At 39.2% G+C, this 27,974-nt stretch overlaps 1 protein-coding gene across 2 annotated transcripts in view; it reads left to right on the top strand.

Moving 5' to 3' along the window:
- The window catches only part of TRAPPC12 (trafficking protein particle complex subunit 12), an 80,363-nt gene that overhangs the window by 45,303 nt on the left and 7,086 nt on the right, over positions 1 to 27,974 (top strand). Inside the window, exons 6-9 of one of the 2 annotated variants that reach the window (XM_077812575.1) lie at positions 7,531 to 7,643; positions 13,193 to 13,265; positions 18,589 to 18,662; positions 27,034 to 27,132. In XM_077812575.1, coding sequence (XP_077668701.1) covers positions 7,531 to 7,643; positions 13,193 to 13,265; positions 18,589 to 18,662; positions 27,034 to 27,132 — 359 coding nt within the window. The remainder of the gene's footprint in view (positions 1 to 7,530; positions 7,644 to 13,192; positions 13,266 to 18,588; positions 18,663 to 27,033; positions 27,133 to 27,974) is intronic. The other variant, XR_013345560.1, reaches the window with a different exon arrangement.

Below are 27,974 nucleotides of genomic sequence, written 5' to 3'. Positions count from 1 at the left end.
CACAGCTGCACCAGTGCATCTCTTTTAACCAACTTTTTTCGCTTTTCCTTTTAACTTATTTTCTTCTCCTTTATTCTCTGACTATATCATTCATGATTTCACTTTATTCTGAGTCTTAAATATTATTTGGTTCATTTACATGCGACTTTTATCAAAGTAAATATGGAATTTGGCCCTCTTCATATTTACAGTATCGTATCGCTTATTGCCAACTCCAAATGTTCAGAAATCATAAATACTCCCCAAAAAATCATGAGATTGACTTTAAGATCATGAGACTTAAGAAAGTAATAAATGTGGGGTTCTTGTGATTTGCTTTCTAGTTTCTGAGCCTTTAATGTACACTTGGGCCATGTTTCCAAGCTTTTCTTCACCGCCATGAAGGCTAGAAAGTTACTTTTCCTTTTATTGTGAGAGTCTCACCTTTCATTAGCACTTGTTTTCAGGCACTGGGTCTTTAAATAAAACCTAAAATAAAACATAATATATCCCAAGACTCATGATAAAGTTGCAAGAGTTGGCAACTCTGAAAACTTACCAGAGTAGTAATTTAGCAGGTTTGAAATGAAGAGAAATATTTTCCCTATTTTACATCTGAGATTTTTAGTTTTCTTTTCTTTATACAATGTAGATTTATATAAATACAGAAGATTAGTCTTTTAAAAGCTTAAATATCTCAAGAAGAATGAATTTTTAGTGCCTGAATTTTCACCTTTCCCTCCCCCCACGTGTGTTTTTTGTTTTTTGTTTTGTTTTTCCTTAATACTTTTTTGGCCTAGGTCTGGATCTTGCTCCTTTTAATGTCAGTGGCAAAATTCCCTTTGACTTTAGTAGGGTCAAAATTAAGCTTGTAGTGCTGAGTAACACTAAAGCTGTTTAAACAATAATTAGTGCAAATATTTGTTTTGAGCTGTAAGAGCATGCTTAGAAGAGAACTGCAGCAGGTTTTCTTCCACTGCAGTTTACTGGGGAGCTGTTGCAGAGAGGATTGGGTGTTGCTTACAAGCTGCCAAGTTTTGATGAATTGGGACTGAGAGTTTTGTTTACTTTGTAGAGACAATGAGGGGAAAAAAAGAGACAAGACTTGAGGGAATATTGCAATAATAATGAGAGAACAACAGTTTCCTGTTCTTGCCTTCATTTCCACAAAGCTTCGAAGGATCCCTTTCTTTTCATAGCAGAAATATTAATCACTAGTGGCTATCACAGATAGCGTGTAGTCATCAAAAGTTTACGTAGCGTTAAAGCTCCAGAATACTAATTGTTGCAACTTCTTCTTTAGGCAACTGTTGTGAAATACCTATGGTCTTAAAGAATTCTCTTTATATTCCATAGATAATGTTCTTTGTGCATTCCTGGGTAAATCTGATTATATGATCCTGTTCAACTTGAAATTTTTTTTTTTATTGTAAGAGGGTAGTGATGCTCTCACAGCTCATAACCTAGATATCTCCAACGTAATCACATGCAAGACAATTCACATAGAAATGCTTTACAACAATATAAAATATTTAAATTTCACATTTCTTGTTCAGCTACGGTTTTAGTTTTCATGTTTTCTCATCACTATAATTGATTTATATTGTAAATATACCTAAGTTCTCCTATTTATAGATTCAGCAGCATGCTATTTTAAAACTACTTAATGTATTATTCATGTTTCATATTGCAAAGTCCGGTCTGTCCGCTTAACATTGGCGCCCATCACCATGTATCTGAGTACCTTCCACATCAAATCAGTAGCAGTAGTGAACTCCCTAATGAACTGCTTGGAGTCTCCAGCTGTCATCCCTTTTTAAGGAAAATACTGTGGTGGTTTTTTTGTTTGCTTGTGTTTTAGGTTGTTTTGATTTGTTACATATTTTTATTTTTTGTGGGAGGTGCTTGAGTAGATGGAGAGGCAGAGTGTCAATGTTGTGAGTCATTCTCTCCATCAGTGTTTATTAGTTTGGCAGTATACTCGAATTTCTTTCTTTCCAAACTGGAACAGCAGATTTTTATCCTGTGTTTTGCTTATAGTAGCAAATATATTTTTTCTGGTGTCTCAATATGCACATACAAAACTCCTCAATTTGTCACATTTAACAAAAAATACTGTTTGGGTGACTAATTACCTCACAATTTAAGCAAATCTTTATAATTACATATTCAACTATGACATTATTAAACTAATGTAGAATTGTTTTGTTTCATCTTGTTTCAGTAATTATTTAAAACCATATGTATTCATTTCAGAGAGCAAAATTTTAAGTATTATATTTTTACTATAGATATGGTTTTCCTTCAATATTTTAATTAATAGAAAGATGAGCTTATATTATTTTCAGTGATCCTCTGTGCTAACTTCTGAAAATTTATTTAGATTATTTTCTTTGGTTCTGTGTTTAGTATATCTTTTTTAGTATATTTAGTATTTTTATCTTTAGTATATTTTCATTGTCTTTTTTGGGGGGAGGGGGCAAGGTTTGTTACATTTGCAGTACTAATATTCTCGGTATATTTTTCCTTTGTTACTATCCTTATATTAAGACCATCAAAAAGAATTTTTTTTTTTTTTTTTAATCAAAAGGCTCAACATCCATGCCTCATAGGACAGTGGAAGCTGTGTTTGGGGTTGGTTTTTTTTTTTTTTTTTTTTTTTGTAGATTTGCCCTTTTCTACTAGAATGGGCTCTTCCATGTCAGCTCCTTTTGGCACTGGTTTTCTTACTCTCGGCAGGAGGAAACTGAAAGACATGCTTTTGATTCAATATGATGTGGTGGTGTCACAGAGCAACAAATCAAAGTCCTATTGTTTAGACCAAAATTCTTATTGAGCTCTGTTAAGTCTTCAAAGTCAGCACTTTCTGTGATTCTCTCATTAGATTGCTTTTTACCTTTTATCAGTAGAGCTTGATGAGACTTCACTGAAGATTCAGAAGAGTCATATTGCAGTTTGGTCTTTGCCTTTTTCATTCTCCGTTCTCCCCATGAAATTCTACTGACCTGCTTTTAGAGCCCATTATGCTCATAACCTTCCCTTCCACCGTGATACACACATAGGTCACCTTGCAGAGTCTTTTGATAACAAAGATTCACAATCATCCACCTTCTCAAAAGATTTTTAGTAACTTGCTATTGCTTCTCTCATGCTCTCACGGTCTTTCTCAATGTTTTTCTGTCACAGCAGTTTAAAGATAAGTATTCCTCTTCCTCAATCTGAAAAAAAGCCACCGATTCAATTTTTGGATGTTAGAGATTGTACAGTAGGTAGAAAATATTGAAGTATTTTTGTTGGTTTCTTTTAAAAAATTATTCTAGAGTAAAAATAAAACTTTTTATGAACAAACCCTTTCAGATGCAATTTATAGGGATGCCATAAAAATTTTCAAGAGAAGTTGATTTGTTTGTTTTATGTCTATGTATTTTGAAGGTTTTAACACTTACACACCAGTGAAGACTTTTAATGTCTAACATAAAGTAATGATCATTATTTTTCCCCAGAAAAATAAGTCCCCAATTGTTTCTTAAATTAACGTAATGTCATGTTTTCATATGGGTGCTGCTGAGTTGTACCTAAGAGTAACTACATCAAAATCATTTAATAAAAATGAAGATAGATGTTTCTAGATCCAATATGGGGGGAGGAGATCAAGCTGATTTATCTGAGAACAGTTTGGATCTCAAACTTTATTGTCCAACAAGGAAAACATCCCAGGGTTTTTCTGTAAACAAAGTTAGTTCTTAAAATTAAGATGTGTATGCACATACGTTTCTCCCTTTCAAAGGACCATTTCCTGATCTGATTTGACTGGCAGTTAGAAAATATTGGGGAAGTTGACTGATTGGAGTGCCCTATCAGAAGTTCAAGTTAAAAGTTGTTTTCTCTCCTCACTGGATGGCAACAGTTCCTTTTACCACATTTTCACGAGAGCATATGCATAGCTATGTGCATTCCTCCCAAAGTGAAACTTACCAAGAAAAATAATTTATCAAAGTAACCAACCAACCAAGCAAATCATCCTTTTTTTTTTTTTTTTTCTGCTATTCAATAGGATATGCAAGGAAACTGAGGTGGGAGGGCAGTACAGTCAGTGCCTTCAGGATTTTTAAGTTCAGGTTGGCAGCCTGTTCAGTGAACAGTAAGTAACTGAATTTCAGTTGTCTGATCCTCGTGTATACTTGCCCTGGCTGCTGGCCAATAAAATTTTTCCAGATATGCTTGGATCACATTACTATAGTAAAAATTATTTTACTTAAAAGGATTCTAACTATATTATCAAGATTTATTCCAGGAGAGGCAACAGAGCGAAGAAAAACCACCAGTGTGTTGGATCCTTCTGGGATGTCAGCATGGGCCACAAAGAGCATAAAATAAAAATCTAGGGGTGGAAGCAAGGTATTGATCTCTTACTTCCTGTGGACTGGCTCCATGCTGCGGTACTCTTTGATGGACGCTGTGACATCACAGCAAGGTTCAGACTAATGGTTCACATTTGAGTGGTTTCTGGCCAGCTGCCCTCAATGAAGTAGCGCATCATTTGTGCTTAACAAATAATAAATTAATAATACAAATAAAGTATATTTTTAGGTAATACTGTGCTGGATGCCCATCCTAACTGAGCTGTTGGGGACTTTCAGCATGTACCAAAATTGGTATGTGACTTTTTGCAGGACACTATGAGTTCCCATAGCTTTCTGCATCAGAAAATAATGAAATGAGTTTTTCTACTCACACAGGAAGTGTGATTTATAAGCCAGATACAGTCGGCCTTCAGCTCCATTCATCTCTCTAACATAAGGTGACACCAGCTTTGGTGATACGGCTTAGTAATGTGGTTCTGGGTTACTCCTTCCCTTGCTGCCTCTGATAGCATACTGCCACACACACTAGTGGCCTCATGCAGCAATGTAGAGGATCAATAACTTTCCAAAATAGTTCCAAAGCTGGTTTACATATTCTGTGATGTGTTAGTGAGAGGCATGTTTCCTCTGTGGAACTGCCTATGGGCTGAACTATGCTGATTTGGTTCCCAAGTCAGGTCTCCCACATGATATTACTGCTGCTGTGTTACTGGGTTGATTAGTTTGTACAAAGAGAGCCAATAATACAGCCTTGTTCTGAGTTCTTTTCAGGGTTGTTACTGGTATAACGCTTTCATCAACAAAAATTGATTCTAAGCCTTTAAATGTTTTTCCATTTTATAGTCCACATTCTCTGAATCTTTGCTTCGCAAACTGGACCTAATTTGCCTTTTGCTTGACACAGAAAAATCTATTAGAGTATATCATGAGTTGCATGGATCATACCACACCAGTATGTGCCAACTTTTCTCCAAAATAACCATACTGTCTATGCATTTCTCGTTATTACTTCTTAGGAGAATTATTACTTGAAGGTTGAATTACAGCTCATTGATCCAACGTTGTGGTAGAGAATATGGCCAACCTTAGGTCATGCTTTTAGATTTGCAAGAAGGCATTTGAGGTTCATAGCATTCTGCTACAAAACTGTTTTAGCGCAGTGTTCCCTGATGAAGAGAGTCTGCAGTGCTTACACTTTGGTTGTCCCCAGCTTGCATGCCTGGCTCTCTAGCGATCTAGGCACTTTTCCTTATCTTGTTTTGTCCTGTATTGTGCTTGATTACTAGTCAGTATAAGGACATACTAATCTCTTTGCTATTGGTTTGATAACGTTTTTAAATGTTTCATTAAAAAGAATTCCAAAGACATTTTTGCTTTCTTTAGCTGCATAACGCATAAAGTATACAACACAGATTGTGTGTACTCCTACAGAGGGAACACTTCAGTCTCTAAGAGGAGCCTTTGGGGATACTTACCTTTGGAGAAAGGGAATTTACTTAGATGTAATTGGAGTTCTCTTAAGGTCATAATTAGTGAGTGGTTTTCTGGTTCAGATTCTGTCTTGTTTTTTAAAAAAATCTTTAGAGACAATAACTCCTTGTATATTTCCCCCTTTGATATATGTGCCTTATTAGAGCAGGTGCAAAATCTCATCACCTTTCTAAAAAGCTCCTGAATCTTGTTTATGAAAACTGGTGAGCCAAAAATGAGACTCTGTGGAGGATAATCCCTTTAGTTTAGAGTATGCCATCAGGTTAGTGTACTAGACTTTTATAGACAAGCGTGTTTTCTCTCTCTCTCTGTCATCTTCTCCCCCATCATAGCTTTCCCGTTTGTTACTAATAACTTTGTTTCTTAGGATCTGATTCTTACCTCAGATAGTTTTGCTCAGTGTCCATTGAAGCGTGCAAATATCTGAGAGCAAATAAGGTGCAAAGTGGGTCTGAGTCTCATTGAAGTCAATTAGGATGCCGAGATACTTGCAGGATTGGGTCCTTAGATTACTGGGTTTTTTTGTTGTTTTTACTTTCTAATAACATTGAAAGAAGGCAATCTTTTTGTTGCAAATATTGGTTAAAGTTCTCTTTCCCCACCCCTTCCGTTTGGTATCCTTGTGTCTCACTGAAAGGAAGACCTTATTCAGTATGGGATTCACAGCGTAATGAGTCCCTCCGTAGGAACACTACTGTCTTCACTGGAGACAATATTTAACACAATAAAAACTGAACTAAAGGGGTAGGGGGAGAGGTGGGGAGCTGTTTGGTGTTGCAGGGATGAGTACATTGGATCCCAGATCCTTACTGAGGCCTTTGGGCACCATTACAATACAAAGTACTGATAATAGAATCTCAAATAACATATTTTACTTCCTTGTTTTTCTTTAATTACACATCAGATTTAATACACCTTTGTTACAGTATTCCTCTTAAGTTTTTGTTCAATTTGCTATTTTCATTCTCTTACCTAGTTTCTTTTAACATATGTGGGTTTTCTATCTTTATTTTTTTCTTTTTGTCTTTTTTTTTTTTTTAGGGGCCCTTTAAATCTGCTTTTTATTTATTTGGAGGAAGCGTGAGTGCAGGGGACTGGACTAGATGATCTCTCAAGGTCCCTTCCAGTCCTATGATTCTGTGATTTAATTTTCATTTAATTTGTGTTCCTTTCTTATTTGGTTATCTGTCTCTCTCAATGTGTGTGTCATCTTTGTTTAAGAGCTACCATCAGAAAATCCATCTTAAATTCTTCAGTACTATTGTTAAATTAGGGGTTATTGTATTTCTGTAGCAATTCTGTAGTTAAATTGTAGATGAGTTTCCATTCTAAACCCTTATTTTTCAGTTGCTAATAAATTTCTCTAATTTCTTTTGGACTTCTAGACACACCATATGCTATTATTTTAAGGATGAATTGGTTGCACACTTTTACCATTGTGATTATGCTTGTCTGTAGATAGTTATATTTCTCTGTTCAAAAATATATTATTCTATAAAGTAGCAAACATTTTCCTCATTTAACATTTAGTTATTAAATCAAGGGAAGAAGAGAATTTAGAGATTTTAATTCCTAATCACTTACTCTAGTGAATATGCCTAGGATATGTTTTAAGAAATACCATATAGACCATAGGCAACAATATGCATTGATAACTGTAGCAATCAAATTCAGAAACGTTTCATTATGATTCTAGGTTCCATGGTTCCCTTTTCCATGCGGATTTTACATGCTGAACTTGAACAGTACCTAGGAAATCCCCAGGAGTCACTTGATAGACTGCACAGAATGAAAACAATCTGCACAAAGGTAAAAGCTTCTTTAGACCAGAGGTTCCCAAACTTTTTTTGCTGTGCCCTATTCTCCATGGGAGTCATATAGCCCGCCTACCCTCCCCCTTCCAGCTCCTGGTTGTCCCAGGCAGAAAGTGACTCACTGAGGGGAACAGGCAATGCACACTTGGGACATCAGCAGGACATGACTGGCTCCATGCCTGGAGGACTCCAGGTGGTGTGGTGTGGAGCAGAGCAGGCTGGGGCTCCTTGTCCTCCCCAGGCCAAGAGCTTCTTGCTTCTGCAAGCTCCGGAGGGTTTAAAATACATGAGGCTGCAGCTGGCTGGGTGTCTGGGCTGCAGCAGAGCAGTACATAGGAGAGGACATAGGGAGTCCCCAGCAGTCAGGGAGGTGAGGAGAGGGAGAGTAGCAGGCTGCTCCTGGGACAGGGCTGGGCAGGACTATGCCCCCTGAAAACCTCCTCGTGCCCTCCCCCCCAGGGCAGTACACCACACAGTTTGACAAAACTGTGCTCTATACAATAGAATCTCTTTATGTTTATGCAGGTATATTTTACTGCCTTTACCCAGAGGATCCAGTGTAGGACTAGATTTAGGCTTTAGACTAGCCCCGACAATGGGATGGTATTTAAGTGCAGGGCCCCAGAAATTGCACAAGGAAAGGATTGTGCCACTCCTTCCACAGCTTCTGGGGAGTAATTTACTTTCACACCTTTTTGGGATGTAGAATTCTTCCCTCTCTCCCCATGCCTGCCAGCTCTGTTGACTGGGGTAAGGGAGACAATAGCTGGGTAGAAAAATGGCTGCATCCTGATAGAGACTGTGCATGCCTGAGTAGGAGGGTTTATCTTCTTGTACAGCTGCATGAAAGGAGAGCATAGTAAGCTCTTACTGACCAAGAAGTCTGCTTCCCCCCATCAAAAGATATTAGCACTCTGGATAACTTACAGTGGAAGTGAGAAAGTGACTGAGGTAGTGTCTTCTATTGGACCAACTTCTGTTGGTGAAAGAGAGACACTTTCGAGTTTACACAGAGCTCTTCTTACGCTCTTTTCTTACTCAAAAGCTCAGCTTTTTCACCAGCAGAAGTTGGTCCAATAAAAGATATTATCTCACCCACCTTGTCTCTCTAATATCCTGGAACCAAGATGGCTACAACAACACTGCATACAGTGATGGAAGTGATAGTTATTTGGAAATTCTAATCAGTTATTTTTAAAAGATTGAGATTTAATGCAGTGTTATTTCTTGTTTTTAACGAGCACTTTTCAGTGCTGAAGTTAGACTAGTACCGTTGTGGGTACTCCTTGTATGCAAATGTGACAAAAGCTTCCCTGTACAAAGTTTACAACAAATACCTCTTCTAGTATCTCAGATTAAGAGATACTGTTTTTATTTATTGTAAACTCTATTATAAATTCCAGATTAGCTCTTTAAAGAACTGTAGCGTTGCATACAGTTGTGATACTGAAAAATTTTGCAACTTTACCAAAGATAAATAAATATGAATACCTCAGTGTTTGTTGTATTTGCTATACTTACTCTCAGAAATACCTTGAATAATACAAATGCAGAAGATAGATAATTTCCAATGTTATTTTGTTGTTTAAGACAGTTGGCAAGTTTTACCAATGTATTTAATAAAACAAAACATAGCAGAATAACTAGGATTTTAAACCAAAAACCAGGACTCCATTCTTTCTGCTGTGTACAGGGTTTGGCAAATGAAGGGTTCTGTGGCTCTTGCCGTACTGTTTAAAAAGAAGAACTGTTTGGAAACACTTATGGGATGTACAGAGTTTGGCAATTGGGAGAAATTCTTTTTGGGACATTTTTCATCATCTTGCAGAGTGTATCTGCTGCTGTTGGGTTTAGTGTGTGGGTAGTGTTGGTGGCCTCTCATCTGGGGATCCCTTCTGGCCTTAGACTGTGACTCTGACTTTCTGACCCACTGGCTTTATGTCCTGCCTCTTCTCTGACTTTCCTTTACATGCTCCTGGATAAGCACTCTTCCTTATCTTAAAGAGACTCACCTCCTAACTGCTTCTGAGCTCAGCATCAGCATGGTACCTCCATATTGAATTTTGCATACACTGGCACACAATATATTATAGTGTTTCAAATCCTGGTCTTGTGCTATCTGGTATTTGAAGTGCCACGCTCTTTGGCATGTGTCAGAGCTTGCAACTGGCTGTGTTAAAATGGACACATCCCACTTATGACATAATTAGCCATGATTCCCTGCCAGAACAAAGATGTCTGGTCAACCTTGAGATGAAAGATATGCATTTCCTCTTTTTATTTTTATTTTTATTTTTAAAAGATATATTGCTATTCAGTTATTTTAAAGGCCTAACAACCAGATGGCTTTAGTTGTGTGCCATCAGATACATATTTTGTCTTCCAGTGCACCTCTAAGACAGGAATTGCAGGAAGAGGTGTAAGGGAGAGAGAATGAAATAAAGAGGAAGATGCATAAACAGGACAGATGAGAAATTTTACAAAGTTGGCAATTTAACCACCTAAAACATTTGAAATTGCTTAGAAAAAATTACTAAATCTGACATTTCTGCATATATAATTGGTCACACAAATCTGTTAATCAGGACATTGTCTGCAGTGTTCATAAGTAGAACACGTTCTCCACATTAAAAGAAAAAGTCATGGCACAACCAAAAAAATAACATTAAAAATAGGGGGAATTGATGACGGGGGATCTTTGCAGCCATAAACCAATAGTGTTTTGTTTTATTACTTTAAAAGTGAAGGAGGAATATTTCAAAATCATTAGCCCTCCTTCTCAAGTACAGAAGTGTCTATGGATACCCATTATGTAAATCTTATGATCTTGGAATCATAAAAGCTAGAGGTGCGAAAAGACGTATTAGCTCACCTTTTAGCTCCCTGCCAATGCATGATTGTTTTCTAATGCTTAGTCTAGTTTTTAATGAACCAGCCTGTGAGGTTGACACCACTTCCCTTGGGAGACTATTCCACGCTAATACAGTAAGAAAATTTCCTAGTATTCTGTTTTCCTTTACTTAATTTCATCACATTACCCCTAATTTAAACTCTGTATAATCCTAAGTATTACCTCTCACTCCATGGTGTTTAACCTATTCAGATCTTTGGCTAAAGTGACGTCTACAATCTATGCACATCACATTTAACTCTTTCATTCTGCTCTTAACTTGGTCTCTCCAGCCCCCTGATCATTTTACTCTTATGTGAACTCCCTCGCATTTGCCAGTGTGTTTCTATAATCAGGTACACACAATTGCACTCAATATTCAAGTTGAGTTCTGATGATGTTGCAACCAAAACTTCATCAGATATAAACATGGGGCATGAAGTCATCTCTAAGGCTTAGCCAGCCAATCAGTTTTAGTCATATTAAATATTTAGTCATGTTACAGTATAAACTGTAGCCAAATGGGCAGATCCTATTCAAGAGAGCTCAAGGACTGGCATAACCAAAGCTTTTCAAGTGCATATCAAGGGGCATAATCAAAGTTTCTGTGGTCAGTTAGTACAGCGCCTGCCTGCGTAATCCTTATTAGGATTATAATATTAGTATAGAGTATTATAATTCTCCCATTGTGATAAACACCAAGTTCACACAGAAAAATAAAGTTTACCCTAATCAGGGTCATGCATGCATAACTAGAGTTTTGTTTTGCATTCCTTATGCAGATTGTTGAATGGAAACTTTTCCCAGAATCTAGTTTTATTTAATCAAATGTATAGCTGTGGATATGCCTCAAGGAGGAATTTAGATCATGTACATTTTTCCACTGAGTTCAAATACAGCTATGAATATAACCAGTGAAACAATCACAGGAACTGCAGAAATTGCATGTTCTGCAATTTGTGTCTCATTGCAAATTCTGCCTTTTTCTGCGTAAGTTAAGTTTCTTGTTTTAGGGCAGGGAAACAGGGGGTGGAAATTGCTAATACACTGTGTGGTACCACTAGTCTTCCCTGCATAAATCAATATGCTGTTGCCCTGTTAAGCCAGCATTGCAGAGAACTGTCTCCAGACAAACAGTAGCATCAGCAGCAAAGGTATAAACTGTTTCTTCCATTTACCTCAATGATGTGTTCACTTGAAAATCTAGCTGGGACCATTTAAATGCTAATACTACCGTGAAAGAAACTCTAACAAACACTCACCTGGAGACAAAAATTTAAAGAGAAGAGAAACCTGCCTTGGACTAAAATCATTCCCGGTGTAACCAGAATGAAATCAGTGTAATTACTTCAGAGTTGCATTTTAACCCATGATTCTCTTCTGTTGCAAAATAAACTTTCCTTTTGCCTGCCTGTTGACCTAAATGGCCATTTTGTATACACTGCTGAAGAGGCACTAGGCTCCTAGCTGCATCTTTTGGCACCTAAACTTCTTTAAAAATCTATTCTTTAAGTTCCTGAACCCCATTTTCAAAAGGCTCTTCATGCCTAAGGCACTTTTCAAAATAGAACTTAAGCTCTGGAATCAATTGATCTCTTTTGACAATTTTACCTATTTCTTTTATTGTTTGGAAAGCACAAAGCACATTTTGAGTGCTACTGCACTGTAAATAATCTCTCTTTAAACTGTCATGAGCTGAAAGCACTAGGTACGCAATGCACTGGGCTCCTAGGAGAGGGAGTGCCTCCTATGTTGCTGATAAACTAAACCCACCAGCTAATTAAAGAGTGAGTGGCTTAACAGGCTCTTAAGGGAGTCCCACTCAGTCTACTGTGACCAAAAAGATGAAACTGAAATGCGGTGATTTATGAGGGGATGGGAATCAGCAAAAATAGGGTAATCTTCAGAAGTCAGAGAGACATTTAGGTACACCATAGCGGGATTGGAGAAATGCAATTGGCTTAAATTGCAAATGAAACTGTAGATATATATATATATTTTTTTTTTTTTTCAAAGTGCAGATATCTTAAACCAGATGCTCCAATAGTTATACATATTCATTCTCCAGATAATCCAGCAAACATAATTTTTTGCTCACTCCATAGCTTATATTATTTAAATCTGTAATAAATAAAAAACAGCAACAAAATCCCAACTTTGGGAAGCAAATGGAGCTGAGAGTTAGAAGGATCATTATTTAATTTAAGAACAAAAAGGGGGCAAATTCTGTTTAAAACCAGAGCATCAATGAATTTATGGGATACATAAAATAAAATTTAAAAAAACCTCTTAGTTCTCTTCTGGAATCAGTTTGACATTTTTGCAAGAGCTGAATCATTCTCTTCTGGAGCATATTTGATATTTTGCTTAACAAAATGCATATGTCCCTGGTATATGCTGTCTTTTAATGCTTTGTGAGTATCATAAACCTGAACTCTAACATCAGCACTACAGTTCAAAGGCTTTCTGTTATGATTGATCTAGCTATAGTAATAATCAGTGATTTTGAAATGTGTCCATGTGAAACACTCCTGTTTGAATTGTTTTACATACAGACTATGACAACTGTAGATAACTTGCATATAATACAAAATGCTGCCTAATTCCAGAATGCCTGTTTAAACTCATGTTAGGTTTTAAAAAATTTGCTACAGATATTAGAAAATTTGGCGCAAGGCTTAGCAGAAGATGGACGTATGACTAACATTACACAAGAGAACAGACAAGGTAGGCATTTTTTTAAAATTTCTTTTTACAGGCAGTGTATTTTTATAACTTGCCCAGGTATGCCAAAAGTTTTCAAAAGACTTCCCCAAAGCTGTTAAAAGAGTACTTTTGTGATATTATAGTCTCTTCAGCCCCTGAAATGATACATCTTGTATTTTTATTTGCTGGAATTCATTTAACAGTTTCACCTTTTATTTTGATCAAATTGGTGAATTAAATCAAATCTCCTTTGTAGTTTGAAGAAACAGAGAGTATGACTGCCATTCTTTAGTGTTAGGTGTACAAGAAAATCAATGCATTGCTGAGGCATTGGAGACAGACCAGATGGGTATCTGTCTTAAGAGGCTCATTGCCTCCATCAATCTTCTCCCCTGAAATCTGAGAAACTTCTTGAGATCCAAATTTTCCCTCCTTCCCTGTTGGTCCCAGCAGATTATATTAATTTGAAAGGTCTTTTGCTATGTATTACCATATTTTGATTTAATATTTATAGGAGACATTTTCTTTTTTCCTTTTTATTTTAATTAACTTATTTATTAAAGATCATGGGGCAGGAAGAAAGGGGATTGAGTCGGGAGCTGCTGATAGAGAATCCTGACAAGAAAAACATTCCTTTTTCCCACTTGAGAGCCTAAGGCTCACTGAAAATCAGTGAGATTTGTGGATCTGGGCCTTAGCATCCCAAAGAGACTTAGGCTCCTAAACTCCACTACAATTCATAAAACCCTGTTTGGCTGCCTCCTAACCCTAAATTCACTCAGTACCTAAATTTTTGCTTTAAAAGTTCCCAAGACACCAAAGATTTTGCCTCTGTGCATGTGCACAACACCTCGCTCGTGGCGTCCAGATGCCTAACCTGCAGCGGGATCCTCAAATCAGGGGAAAATAGGCGGGGAGATGCCTATCTTTCCTGTTGGGCCCAGTCCGGTAAGCATGCAAAGAGCATGCTTAATGGATGGGGACTCTTCAGAATCCAGCTGGAGGAGGGAGAAGTGGTGGTTGTGCTCTCGCTTATAACATTTAGCACAGTGGTTAGAGCACTTGCCTGGGATATGGGAGACCTAGGTTCAGTCTCCCTCTATTTGATGGGGGTACTGGATTTAAACAGGGGACTCACACCTCTCAGGAAGGTGCTGTAACCATTGAACTATGGGATATTCTGATGTGGAGTGCTCTCAATCTTTCCTGCTGAAGTTGGATGTGAAAGAGTGATTGGAGCTGGGGGACTGGATCTAGGGTCTCCCACATCCCAGGTGGGTGCCCTAACCACTGGCCTATAGTCTCATTTGCACTTTCTCTCTCTCTGGCCCTATGCTTATGTAAGTATTAATATAAAGTGGAACAGCTTCAGTAGGAGAGACTGAGGGAGCCCCACATCAGGCTATTCCTTACCACATGGTTAGTACACTCTTCTGAGACATGAGAGGCCCCGGCTTAAATCCTTTGGTCCCATCAAACAGAGGTGAGATTTGAGCCCAGGTCTTCCACATCCTGCGTAAGTGTTTTAACCACTGGGCTAAAAATTATACGGGAGATACCATCGCCACCTCCTCCAGCATTTCTTGCAAGGAACCACTTAGGCACCTAAGTCATCTGACACCATGAGAGGGGTTTCCAGCTGGGGATTGCAAGCAGACATAAGCTCCTCCCTGACTTAGGCACCTAACTTTGTCAGAGGAGTGGGGCTAAGGATACACCCCTCTCATCAGCCTCTCCCATTGGCTAGCTTAGACATCCCAGCATCATCCTTTTTATGAGGTAGTTGTCCCAATAAATCTGTAAGGGTGCTCAGTACACTGTCAGCTTTCAAGTTTTATGGGCTGAGCATCATCCTGGATGTGCCTGTATTTTGTACTTCAGAAGTGGCAACCCTAGTCACTTTTTTGAAAAACGGGACTTAGGCACCTAAGTAATTTAAGTGCTCTTGAAAATTTTATCTGACGTGAGGTTTTAGGCACTGTAACAGGGCAGGTGTACCCCTTACCATGTCTAGCAAGCTAGGGGTTAAAACATCTATCACAGGAAGCCAGAAGCCTTTCTTCCACTGCCAACGATCTATGAGTTAACCTGGTTAACATTCCTCAGGACACTGTTCCCCTACAGGGTCTAGGAAATCGTTGTCTACCATTAGGGTGGGAGGAGAATAAATCAGTTTGCCTGGGTATAGTTGCCAACCAATGTGAAATTTTGCTTTAGACAAATCTCTAAGTGCTTTTTAGGGGGAAGGGGCATGTGCAAGAACCCATCAGCCAGCTATTTGCATATGTATTCTGGTGAATATTAAATTTACTTCTTTCTGGGGACAAGACCAAAAAGCAGAGAGAAATACTTGGCCTTTCTCAAAAATTATTTGAAAAAATGAAGCTCCTTCTCTATGTGGCTCTGTTTTCACCTTCTATTCCCTCTCCATACCTGGCTTCCTTCATAGGATTTCACTCTTTTCCACTCATTGGCTTTCTCCCACATGGATTCCCTCCTCATTTTCCCCAGGCCTTTTTGCCATTCCCCACCCTCTCTCTAAAAGACTGACTGCTTTTTGTCACATACGCAGAGACTTCTCTCCTAGCCACTTACTAGCTCTGTCCCCTGCAGGCTGCCCCTCTGACCTGCAGGTAACTGGCTCCTTGCTCTACGCCACTGTGTCTGCAACTGCCTTTAGAGCTGTGCTCAACTCAGCAGGGGGAAGAGCTAGAAAAAAGGTAGTCAGCAGGAACCAGGGGAGGGAGTAGCTGAACAGCTGGGAGAGATGCTGCTGTGCTTGGAGTACAACTGCCTGTCTGCCTAACAGTGCCAAAGGACTCTGGGGATGCTTGCAGGGACTGTTGGCTGCTCTTGCCTGATGGGGTTGGTCGGCTCTGCTCCCTACTTGCCCCTGTGCTGCGCTTTGAGCTGCAGGACGCTTTTATTTTTGTGGAAAATCCAGCTGAAACAAACCTTATTAACTGTGGCTGAAGACAACCTTAAGTCATTATGGGGATTATGTCTGGGGAGTAATTTCCTTATTGCCAGTGTGAGTAGGTGCTGCACCAACCAGCCCATGACATACATCTTCTCTAGTGTGGAGCAGAATGTCTCATTTTCCAATTGTTCAGTAGGAGAGATTTAGCACTGCACCATTTGCCTGGCAGCACGTTTGTTTTCTATAAGGAACCAAGTCTGCAGCTGCACCACGCACAGAGCTCCCATTGAAATGAATGGGAGCACATAGAGCCACTGTACAATCAGAGCCTAAATTAATAACCATTAGGAAGGAATGTTCAGATGGATAGTGTAACAGCAAGGGCTTGCAAGGTGAGTTATTGTCATTTCTACTACTGGGTTACTACTAATAATCATCAGGTATTGGGTTTCTATTTTTTGTTTTCCCATGTCATTCTTTAGCCCCTTGCTGCCAGCAATAAGAATCCCTCCTGAGTGTCCTTTTAGTGCATCTTGCATATTTATTCAGCCTTCGGACTTACTGGGCCTGAGCTTGTAGCTGCTCAATGTTCAGAACTCCCATTGTCTTCTGTGTATTGAGCAGCTGTAGAAATGTACGCAGCCATCTAGGTTCCATTTTCCAGCATATTTGAAACTTCTCATTAGCTGCTGTTTTTACTTTATTCTCTGCCTGTCCTGGCTACCACACAGACATTTTAATAGTGCCAGCAATAACAGAAAGTGTTCTTTATAACCAAGTGATGTCACAACACAAAACAATAAACTATAATCAAATGCATTCTTTTTTAAACACATCACAGTAAGTTTGAAATATGGTATGAGCTACATAATAGCTTAATTTTCAATCAACTGACTGGATCTCAGACCAATGTAACCCCAATTTTTTTTAATATTAACATTTAGAGACAACACAAGCACAAAAACATCAGGAAATGCACTTGACAAACCTAAATTGCTTCAAAAATGGGATGTTAACATCATTGGAAAGAGTTATTTAACACTGCCCTGTTTCTGCCATGGGCTCAGAAAGAAACAAAAGGTAGAAAACATGGGGTAGAATGTCCTCTCATGGTATGCAATGTACTCTCCAGTAATGGCAATACATGTTTTACATGAACTTGGGGTGGAAAATATATAAAATATGACTTCATACTGCTGAATGATATAAGAGAGCTATGACTAAGGAAGCTATTATAAATTAAATACCAGGTCCAATCTTGGAGACACAACTATGCACTCAATTTTTAATGTGTCTAGAACATAGTTATATTTTTTTACCTGTCTCACCCAGCTTTTATTACTTGTAATGAATGGCATTTGTAAATCCATTAAAAAAAATTAACTCTCTGTAACCTGCCATGGTTTTTATAACAGACCCCTTTATTGCTACACAAGAACAAACAGTTATCACTGTTCTGTTGCAATCCCCCCTTTTTCTTCCTGTCTTTCCAACCCCAATACAGTAACTTTGAGAGTTGATCGTCAGGGTGAGCCGTAATATTTGTTTTCAAATAATTTAATTCAAAATCAATCATGTACCAAATTAATATCCCTAATGTCTATTTTTGAAGGACAGAAGACTACATTTATTTCTAGTACTGATCTATAGAGCCCTGCACGAATACAAAATTTTTATGTGCATCCAATCCGTGATCTGTAAACGTGGTCTGAAGATATAAAGCGGATATCCTCAGATTTGCACGTCTCTCTGATCTATGGTCCCTGTGACAGTGGATACATAGGGAGAACCATTCTCTTACAACATCATGAGTCTGTCTCAAACCAAGGGAATGAGCAATCTGCTGCTGCAGCCTTTAAAGCCTGCAAACTCCAGGAGCGTGGAAAAGACAGACAGACTTGGCAGATTTTTCCACCAGATCACTAAGCCAGAGGAAAACAAATAGTCCCAGACTGAGTGAGCTCTGACCCTGCATGTTCTGGCTTTGAGATGAGATTTCAGGCTACGTTTGGGTTTTTAGTTGATTAAATTTAATCCCATAAATTACACAATTGTATGCTGATGGTAATACTTATTTAGATGTTTCTATGTATCTTCTGTTCTGATATTAGAAAATGTGTGGCTTCTTTTAGTATTTAATATGTTGCCTGAACTAAAAGCTGAAAGGTTGTCTGTTGCTTTTGCATCGTTGCATCATTTATGCAGATATTCTTTTCCTAGAATCAATCGAATTAGTCCTTTTAAGAGAGGCAGTATTTTCTATCTGACAGTATGGTGTGGCAAAGAATTAAAAATTCTATGCTAAAACCCAGTGATTTTAACAAGGGGGATCTTTTAAATCAGAATTCATAGGACCAATAATTGATGGCTAGAAAAAACCTCTAATTTATTTGTGCACATTCACAAGCTGCTCTTATTTTGTAGCCTCTGTTGAGCTGTGGAGGTCACGTCTGGGCCGGGTGATGTACTCCATGGCAAACTGTCTGCTAATGATGAAGGTACGTGGGTGGCAATAACTGCAGAGTTACCGTATATACTAGAATAGAATGTCAGAGGAAGTGCAAGAGAATTACTGGTGCGTGGATAGGGGAAGACTACCTGACTGTACAAGGTTTAGCTTAGTGAAGAATTAATTAGACTTAGTAATTACTTACTTAATAGATAACCACTTGCAGCAGTGTTCTTTAGGACCATATCTACACTTATTTCTCCTGAAATCATTTCAGAGCACATGCAATAACAATACAGAATTTGCATTTTTAAATTGAATTTTTCAAACACTTAACTAAATACTGTAATTAAAACCAATTATATGCTCTCTCTGTCTTTCTCAAACTATGTACTAGGAATGTTGCTCTAGTTGCACACAGTAATGATACTGTAGGCTTTGTGTGTGACACAGACTTGAAGCATCCAAATACATCTTCTGCCTTGTCCATATGTCTGTGCAACTAGATTCTGACCCTGGAGTTTTTAGTCTCCTATAGCTGCAAAGGAAGGAACAGTCAGAGTGGAGTTGGCTATTTTTTGCCTGTTTTTCCACCCTCTCCTGTAAGCCTTCCTACTCCATTTTGTGCAACAGCTTCTCCTTGCATTCAGAAAGAGGGAACAACAAACTTCTTCCAAAGTAGACCTCGTTGCCATGGGAATAGGGATGCCCCTGTGCTAAGCTTGTGGCAAGAGCTATGGACTGCCTCAATCCAGATCTTAAAGCTACTTTATGGATCAGTTAGCAGCAAAACTCCAGAGCATCACTGTCCGCACTATAACCTCTCACAGACCAGGCTCTGAACTTCTCCATATTCCTAGTGTTGAACCCTGTTACAGTTTTGGCCTTCACAGCATTATTGGGATGTTGTGAAGCCCAAAACTGTAACGGTTCAAAAAAGAATTAGATAAGTTCATGGAGGATAGGTCCATCAGTGGATATTAGCCAAGATGGTCAGAGATGCAACCCCATGCTCTGGGTTTACTTAGCCTCTGACTGACTGCCAGAAGTTGGGAGTGGACAATGTGGGGGTGGATACCTTGACAATTGCCTGTTCTGGTCATTCCTTCTGAAGCACCTGGCATTGGCCACTGCTGGAAGACAGAATACTGGGCCAGATGGACCATTGGTCTGACCCAGTATGACTGTTCTTATGATCCTAGTTGCTCAACAGCATTCCTGAACCTAGCTTTCCATAAAGCTGAATAAGCTGCTCGTAAGCCTTGTTTTCTTGATGGTTTTTAACACTCAAATAATATCTCAAATAGAGTACAGGTATGAAAGCGTCAGTTACTCAGAGACTGCCTTAAAATGCAGCATTCTGCTCTTATGAGGATCCCAGGAGATGGAAATGCATATTCGGAATAGTTAGAGTGAGATCAGCACTATTCCCTCTTACGTAAATACAACAGCACAGCAAATCAGGGTGGTTAGAAAGAAGCCCTATTCTGTCTTTAAAGCAAACAAGTCTTTGTTTTGAATCAGAATCCTGAGACACAGTTAGTTTTCAGGAAACTCTCCTTTTTCAAATGCAGGTGGGAAAAAAATTTAAACACTGAGTCTCCATCCCAAACTTAAATGTATAACTGGAGTATAAAAATATCCAGTTAAAGAAATATAGTTAGCAAACACTGCAGGTTTTCAACAAGTTATACAGTAACTTTGCTTTTAACTATACTAATTTTTTCCCTAAGCTCCCTATATCTCCTTTAGTCACTTCTACTCTCCTCTTCTTTTCTGCTTCTGTATGCCTTTCTTGCTTCTATTCCCGTTTCATCCTTTTCATGATATTTTCTTCTCACTTCAATAGTGGCATGAACTCCAATTTCTAAGCAAGTCATCAGTGTTTCTGACAAGGTTGCTTTAAGAGAACTGCAACTCATTCTCCTTCCTTCATTTCTCAAAACCAAGTGTATTCACAATCTGTATTATAACTCTCAATCTAGGAAACTAGAATTCCAAGATTTATTTCCAGAATTCAGATTTCCCACATGACAATTATATGTTGCTATTGAACCCCCAACATAGCCATTACCTGTATTAAACTTGTCCTTGAATATGTTGCATGTGCCTTTCCATAATGCACATAATTTTCAAGAACTGCCTTATAAGAGTCAACGAGGAGTCCGGTGACACCTTAAAGACTAACAGATTTTTTTTGGGGCATAAGCTTTTGTGGGTAAAAAACACACTTCTTCAGATGCACTTCTTCAGAATCCCAAGCACCGCTACAGGCTGGGGACTGACTGGCTAAGCAGCAGTTCTGTAGAAAAGGACCTGGGGCTTACAGTGGATGAGAAGCTGGATATGAGTCATCAGTGTGCCCTCATTGCCAAGAAGGCCAGTGGCATATTGGACTGTATTAGTAGGAGCATTTCCAGCAGATCGAGGGAAGTGATGGCACTGGTGAGGCCACACCTCGAGTATTGCATCCAGTTTTGGTCCCCCCCACTACAGAAGGGATGTGGACACATTGGAGAGAGTCCAACAAAAATTATTGCGGAGGGCAACAAAAATTATTAGGGGGCTGGGGCACATGACTTACGAGGAGAGGCTGAGGGAACTGGGCTTGTTTAGTCTGCAGAAGAGAGTGAGGGGGGATTTGATGGCAGCCTTCAACTACCTGAAGGGGGGTTCCAAAGAGGATGGAGCTAGGCTGTTCTCAGTCGTGGCAGATGACGGAACAAGAAGCCATGGTCTCAAGTTGCAGTGTGGGAGGTCTAGGTTGGATATTAGGAAACACTATTTCACTAGGAGGGTGGTGAAGCACTGCAATGGGTTACCTAGAAAGGTGGTAGAATCTCCATCCTTAGAGGTTTTTGAGGCACCGCTTGACAAAGCCCTGGCTGGGATGATTTAGTTGGGGTTGGTCCTGCTTTGAGCAGGGGATTGGACTGGATGACCTCCTAAGGTCTCTTCCAACCCTAATATTCTATGAAGATGTATGAAGAAGTGGGTTTTTTACCCACGAAAGCTTATGCCCAAATAGATCCATTAGTCTTTAAGGTGCCACCAGACTCCTCATTGTTTTTGTGGATACAGAATAACACAGCTACCCCCTGATACTTGACACTTATAAGAGTCAGAATATTTTAAGAGCAGTTTTCAAACATAAATCATATTGCAGTTAAAATCAGGACAAAGTGTGAAGATAATCTATACGGTATATGCCACAAACCCTCTGATGGGTAAATGGGCTTCTTGTTTATTTTTTCCTTTAAATTTTCCCAAATGTTAAAACAGTCTTAATAACAAACAATGCTCAGATATTCATCTCTGCTTTAATTGATTATTTTTTCAAATAATGATTTTTAAACGTGGTCTTTCTTGAGGATAAGTGTTTTTTGAAGAAACGAATTACACAAAAGCTTCAGATATGTGTAAAAGATATCAGTTGTCTGTAATATACTTCTAGAGGAGTATTCATTGTAAAATATATCATTCAAAATTGAAGCTTTTTGTTTTCCAGTGTAATGAATAAACAAACAAATTCTGGGTTTCTGCTGAACTGAGTCAGTGCAATCTATCGCCATCTAGTGACAATATATTATATTGGGATGTAATCCTGTGTTGATTCTGAAATACTGTTTGTTACTTGAATCATTTGTGATGTTGGGTAGAGTGGTGATGATGACAACGGTTATTTTCTGAACTATAATAACGTTCCCTGTAACCTTGGTGTAAAAAACATTGACTAATTTCCAGCTGTAAATTTTATTAACCTTTTCCTTTGGCCAAAAAAGTTAACTAGTATTTGTTGAAATATAATTATAGATTATCTTTAAGGCTACGGTTGTCAAAGGACCCTAAAATAATTAGTTTCCATGGGAGTTGGGTACCTAACTCCTTTAGGCTCTTTTAACAATCCCAGCCTTAAATATTAAACCCAATAAATTCCCCTCAGTGTCATTCTTCTTGACCATCCTGAAAGGAAAACTTACGTGGCCCATGGAGTTCTGTACTTACATGGCCACATTACCACAGTATATGAGCACCTCGCTAATAGCCCTGTTAGGTAGAAAAGGTGGTGATTTGAGGCACAGAGAAGTGACCCACGATCACACCGGAAACCTGTGGTGCAACAGAGAATTGAACCTGGGTCTCCTTTCCCAAGGCTAGTCCTCTAACCTAGTGGTTTTCAAACTTTTTTTTCTGGCTACCCAGTTGAAGAAAATTGTTGATGCCCGCGACACAACAGCTGGGGATGAGGGGTTTGAGGTGTGGGAAAGGCTCAAGGCTTGGGCAGAGGGTTAGGGTACAGGGGTGAGGGGTGCAGGATGTGGGAGGGAGCTGTGGGCTGGGGCAGGAGGTTAGGGTGCAGGAGGGGGTCTGGGCTGGGGGTGCAGGCTCTGGTGTGGGGCCAGGTAAGAGGGGTTTAGGGTGCAGGAAGGGGCTCTGGGTTTGTGGGGGTCTCAGGGCTGCGGCAGGGGATTGGTGCGCATGGTCGGGGCACGGGCTTACCTCAGGCAGCTCCAGGTCAGCAGTGTAGCGGGGGTGCTATGGCAGGCTTCCAGCCTGTCCTGGCACCGCAGACCGCGCTGCGCCCCAGAAGCAGCCAGCAGCTGGTCCAGCTCCTAGGCGGAGGCGTGCAAGCGGCTCCTTGTGGCTCTCACCCGTGGGCACCACTCCCTAGCTCCCATTGGCCGGTTCTCAGCCAATGGGAGTGTGGAGTCGGTGCTCAGGGTGGGGGCAGCACTGGCTCTACTGCAGTTAAAACGATGTGGAGGAGGAAGGGAAGACCACAATTTATACTAGTGACAGAAGAGTCTGATGTCTGAGCATTCTCTTCTGATCTGGATTCTCTTTTGATTTAAAAGACAGAGACAGCATAAATTGTCCTCTCTCCTATCTCAGGACCAGTTTTTCAGGACTAATCCTAATGACCAGTTGAGGGTGCAAAAACATATTTTACTTTTCTTCACGCAAATAGCCCGATTGGATTTATTGGGACTATTTACATGAGTTAGTCTATCTAGGTTTAGGTCTAAATAGTGCTTGATTCAAAAGTTATTAAAATTTAACACAGTTTTGTCCATTCTCATAAATTAATCATGAGTAATGCAAATTTGTCCCCTCCTGCAGGCATTCTCATGATGATGCAAAAATCTTCAGCCTTCGTGTGATTTTTTTTTTTTTTAGGAAGCAGTGTGTGAGAGAGAGAACTCCCTACTTCTGTTTTATAGTTTAGTGAAGGTGCATGAACCTTTTAAGCCCCAAGACCATGAGTTCTAGTCCTAATGCTTCCAGTGACTGCTGTTAACGTTTCTGTACCCTTCTCAACCCTTATTATAAGCCAAGATTTCATATCATATAGGAGGGTAACTGTCCTTCACCATTTGCACAGATAACTGGGAGCTTACACAAACCTGCTTCAAGCAGAGCTGAGAATGAAACACAGGTCTCTAATATAACAGAGCTAAGTTTATCCACTTTGCAACATAGTCATCCAGAAGGAACCTGTCAAATCAGGTGCTTGTGTAACTAACATTAGTGCCATGTGGCTCTGTGCCATAGTGTAGTGGGTAAGCCCACAGATTAATGACTCTTCTACTGCATCCATGCGAAGAGGTGTGGTTCTTTAGCTGAAGTGGTGGAATCTCCTTCCTTAGAAGTTTTTAAGGTCAGGCTTGACAAAGCCCTGGCTGGGATGATTTAATTGGGGATTGGCCCTGCTTTTGAGCAGGGGGTTGGACTAGATGACCTCCTGAGGTCCCTCCCAACCCTGATATTCTATGATTCTGTGATAAGTGTTAGCGACTCACCCTTTTACACCCAGAATACAACCCTACATATGTCACAAGCAGGGGCATTGTTTCATTAGGTTATGCTCTCTGTAACCGCTACACCACCATCTGCTCCCAGAACGCAGAATAGAAACCAGTCACCCTGTTGTCCAGCCTTCCATTTCTGTAACCCACTCACTGTGTGTGGTGTCTCCCTATATGGGCTAGTCTTCATACAGATAACGGCATGCTTTCCTCTTACCACTTACTCTTTAAGCTAAAGTGGAGGAGGTCTATGCTTTGGATCAGAAGATTGTGGTTTCCAGCCCTGCTCATATCCATGTGGGGGTGAAAAACTACATATATGTATAAAAGTTAGGGTAAGGACCGCAGAGTGATAATTGGAATTATTTTATTTTGTAAAACATTGCATTTAAAAGTTAATTAGTATAACATCCCATTTATTTTACTGTTGCATTTTTATTATGTGTAATTGGTTACGTATAATTGTCCCTTTAGACATATGTTGTGACAGACTGCTTTGTCTCTTCACTGAAGAGTTAACTCAGGTTCTCTACCCTCAAGTTATTCCTCTCAAGTTAGCATAGCTCAAGATGGAGCAGCCACACTGCAAAATAATATTCAAGCAGCTGCATTCACTCATATGTGGTACAAAGACTTCTGGGTACACATCCCATGATTCTTAGCACTGCAATAAGTTGAGCTGCTCTATGAATTCTTTCCCACTGATTTGTGGGAGAACTTTTCTGCCCTATCTGGCTATTGGAGGTGGGGGAAGAATTGTGGGAAGGCAGTGGAGGTCTAGCTGCACTTGAGTAGTGTTAACCTGTATCCACACGTGCTCTCTCGAGTTTTAAAATATGCCCCCGCTTGGGCTAGCCACTCAAGTTAAAAACTCCAGCACACTTGAGGTAAGAGGTTTTATATATGGATGGGACTCAAGTTATAACTCAAGTTAACTTTAAGGTGCAAGAAAAGCCTTTAGTGTGTGTTTAAGACTAAGACTAACAGAATGTGGGAGGTTTTGCCTGTGTCCAGAGTGGAAGAGCCTGTTGGTGAACTCCCCTAAAAGATCAGAATTTAATTTAATAAACGTATTATTCCAGAAAGCTAGCCTTGTTCTCAATGGTGTAACATTAATGCTTATGGAAGCATCTCACGAAATGACAAGACTATAGAGCCTTTCACCTGTCCATCACCAGTTTGAATCATAGCTAGCTCAACAGGGATTAAAAGCTGTTCCTACCTAATACAAGTCTGGTGGTCCCTATATGAGGTGAGTTTGGTGAATCCCAGTTCCAGCTCCTGCCTCACAAAGTCACTACCATGCTTTTCACTAGACTGTAAGCTCTTCAGCGCAGGTACTGTTTCATACTATGTGTTGTTTATACGATGCTTAGTACAATGGGCCCCCAATCTCGGTTGAGTTCTCTACCAAGAGTTCCAGTAGCAGAGGCCAAAATCACCTTACTCACTATAAATTTGTGAGAGTTCTCAACAGTGTAAATATCACACATACATTGATGGAAAAGGGAGTTCAAAAGAAAGCGGACCAAATAAAACCACCTGACTTTTTAGGGTCTGTCTGTTCGATTTTTGAACTTCTGGTGTAGCCAATATTGATACAGTACCATTTAGTATGACATGGTGCATCAGAGTGAGAACAAGAGCTCTAAATATGTCAGTTATTAAATATTATACATGTATCATTGTTAATGAAGTATAGTCACAGTTTGCAAATTGTTTGCAATTGAAGATCTCTTTGATTTTTGTTACTGCAAAATTGGATTATTACAGGTCATGATCTGGGTCAGAAATAGGCAGGTCTTAGTCATTTTAAATATAGCCTTAAGAAAACATAACACAGTTCACAATATCTGCCATCAGTTATGGAGTAGAGGAGAAGGCAGAAGAAATGCCTGTGGCATTTTTTCCAAGTAAGTTGGGGGGGAAAGTGACCCCTGTTGCTTTTCAGCATTAAAATTTGCAGAGATTAGAGCACCTTCAAGAGGCAAAACAAAACAAAATGGTAGGCTACTAGGCAGAGTGTATACACAAGCGTCTCAAGATAGCTGGCAAAGCCTGGAACGAGCAGGCTGTGCCCTTTAGTCTCTGATATGGTTTTGATTCTGAGCATCGCACACTAGAAGTCCTTATATTACAATTTACACATGGAATTTTCAGAAGTGCCAAAATCACTTGGGTGCATAATCCCCATTGATTTAGACTAAATGGCACTTGTGCTTTTAATTCACTTAGGTGCTTTTGAAAATGCCACCCGAAATCATTATTGGAAGCTGAAGAGTAAATAGTCAGGTTGTGTTGCTAATTTTGCTGAGGAGAGACGTGACCCAGTTGGAAAAAGAAATGTAAAGAAAAATCTGCCACTTTATCACTGGGTGTAGTGTACATTTCCAATAGAACTGAATAGTCAGAAGGTTAGCATAGCCGGCAGCTAGCACTGCCATGTTGGGAGGAAATTCCATTAACATTAAATATTTGAAATGATTTTAATTCTGTACTCGTTCATTCTCATTAATATCTGTTTACTGCATACACACTTTTTAAAATGAGCGTACATAAAACAATGAGTGAATGCTGATCTTAAAATCTAGTCATGTGCTTTTTCCCCCTTAGGACTATGTGCTTGCTGTAGATGCATATCACACAGTCATCAAATATTACCCAGAACAGGAACCTCAGCTGTTGAGTGGAATTGGAAGGATTTTTCTTCAGGTATATATGTTACTCTGAATATGCTAAGTAACATTGTTGACAGTAATGTAATGAGTAATTGCTGTATTTAAAACTCTGTTGTTCTTCTTATTAGGTGTATATATGGCAACCTATATGTAGTAGAGACTTTAAAATAAGATGAAACAGCAGAATTTCTACCATGAAACATTTGACTAGATTAGAAAATGTAAAGTATTTACAGTGGTGAATCAAACTTTAATTACATTATCTAACAAAGATCACACTATGGAAATTATACCTAATAATTATATCAGCTCAAATGGTGAGACCCTGGTCCCGCTAGAGTCTATAGCAAAATTCCCACAGACTTTAATGGGGCCAGGATTTCACCCCAAATCTAATTTCCCTCTTCTTCAAACCCAGACAGGCTTCTGGTGTTTAATCAAACTGCTCCCTAAACAGCTTAATCCAAAAGCCATGTCAGAATTTCCTCACCTTCCTTTTGCCATGGCATTATTTCCATTCTGGAGAGAAAAGCCAGTAGTGTTTCATGTGTACAAACAATGTGCATATGGCTGTGTAGATGACACCTATTAAATACTGTTGGAATATTACATTGTTTTTCAAAAAATGATCTCTTATTGCTATGCTACATAGTTATCTGATGAAAATTTAAGTCCTAATATTTCATATCCAACAAATCCATAAAGAATGGGTTTGTAACATTCCTTAATGTTAAACACTTCAGACTTTCTCTTTTATTAATAAAGAACAATATTAGTACTTAAATGATGTATTTATAAACTTTCTTCTTGTCTGTGGTGATAAGGCTAGAAAATTAAACTGTTCTATTTGGGGTTTCTTTTTAGGTGGACAAAAGA

The sequence above is a fragment of the Eretmochelys imbricata genome, chromosome 3 (genome assembly GCF_965152235.1).
Source record: "Eretmochelys imbricata isolate rEreImb1 chromosome 3, rEreImb1.hap1, whole genome shotgun sequence".
NCBI lineage: Eukaryota > Metazoa > Chordata > Testudines > Cheloniidae > Eretmochelys > Eretmochelys imbricata.
The sequence above is the reverse complement of the archived record's forward strand: the minus strand, read 5'-3'. Positions and strand labels throughout refer to the sequence as shown.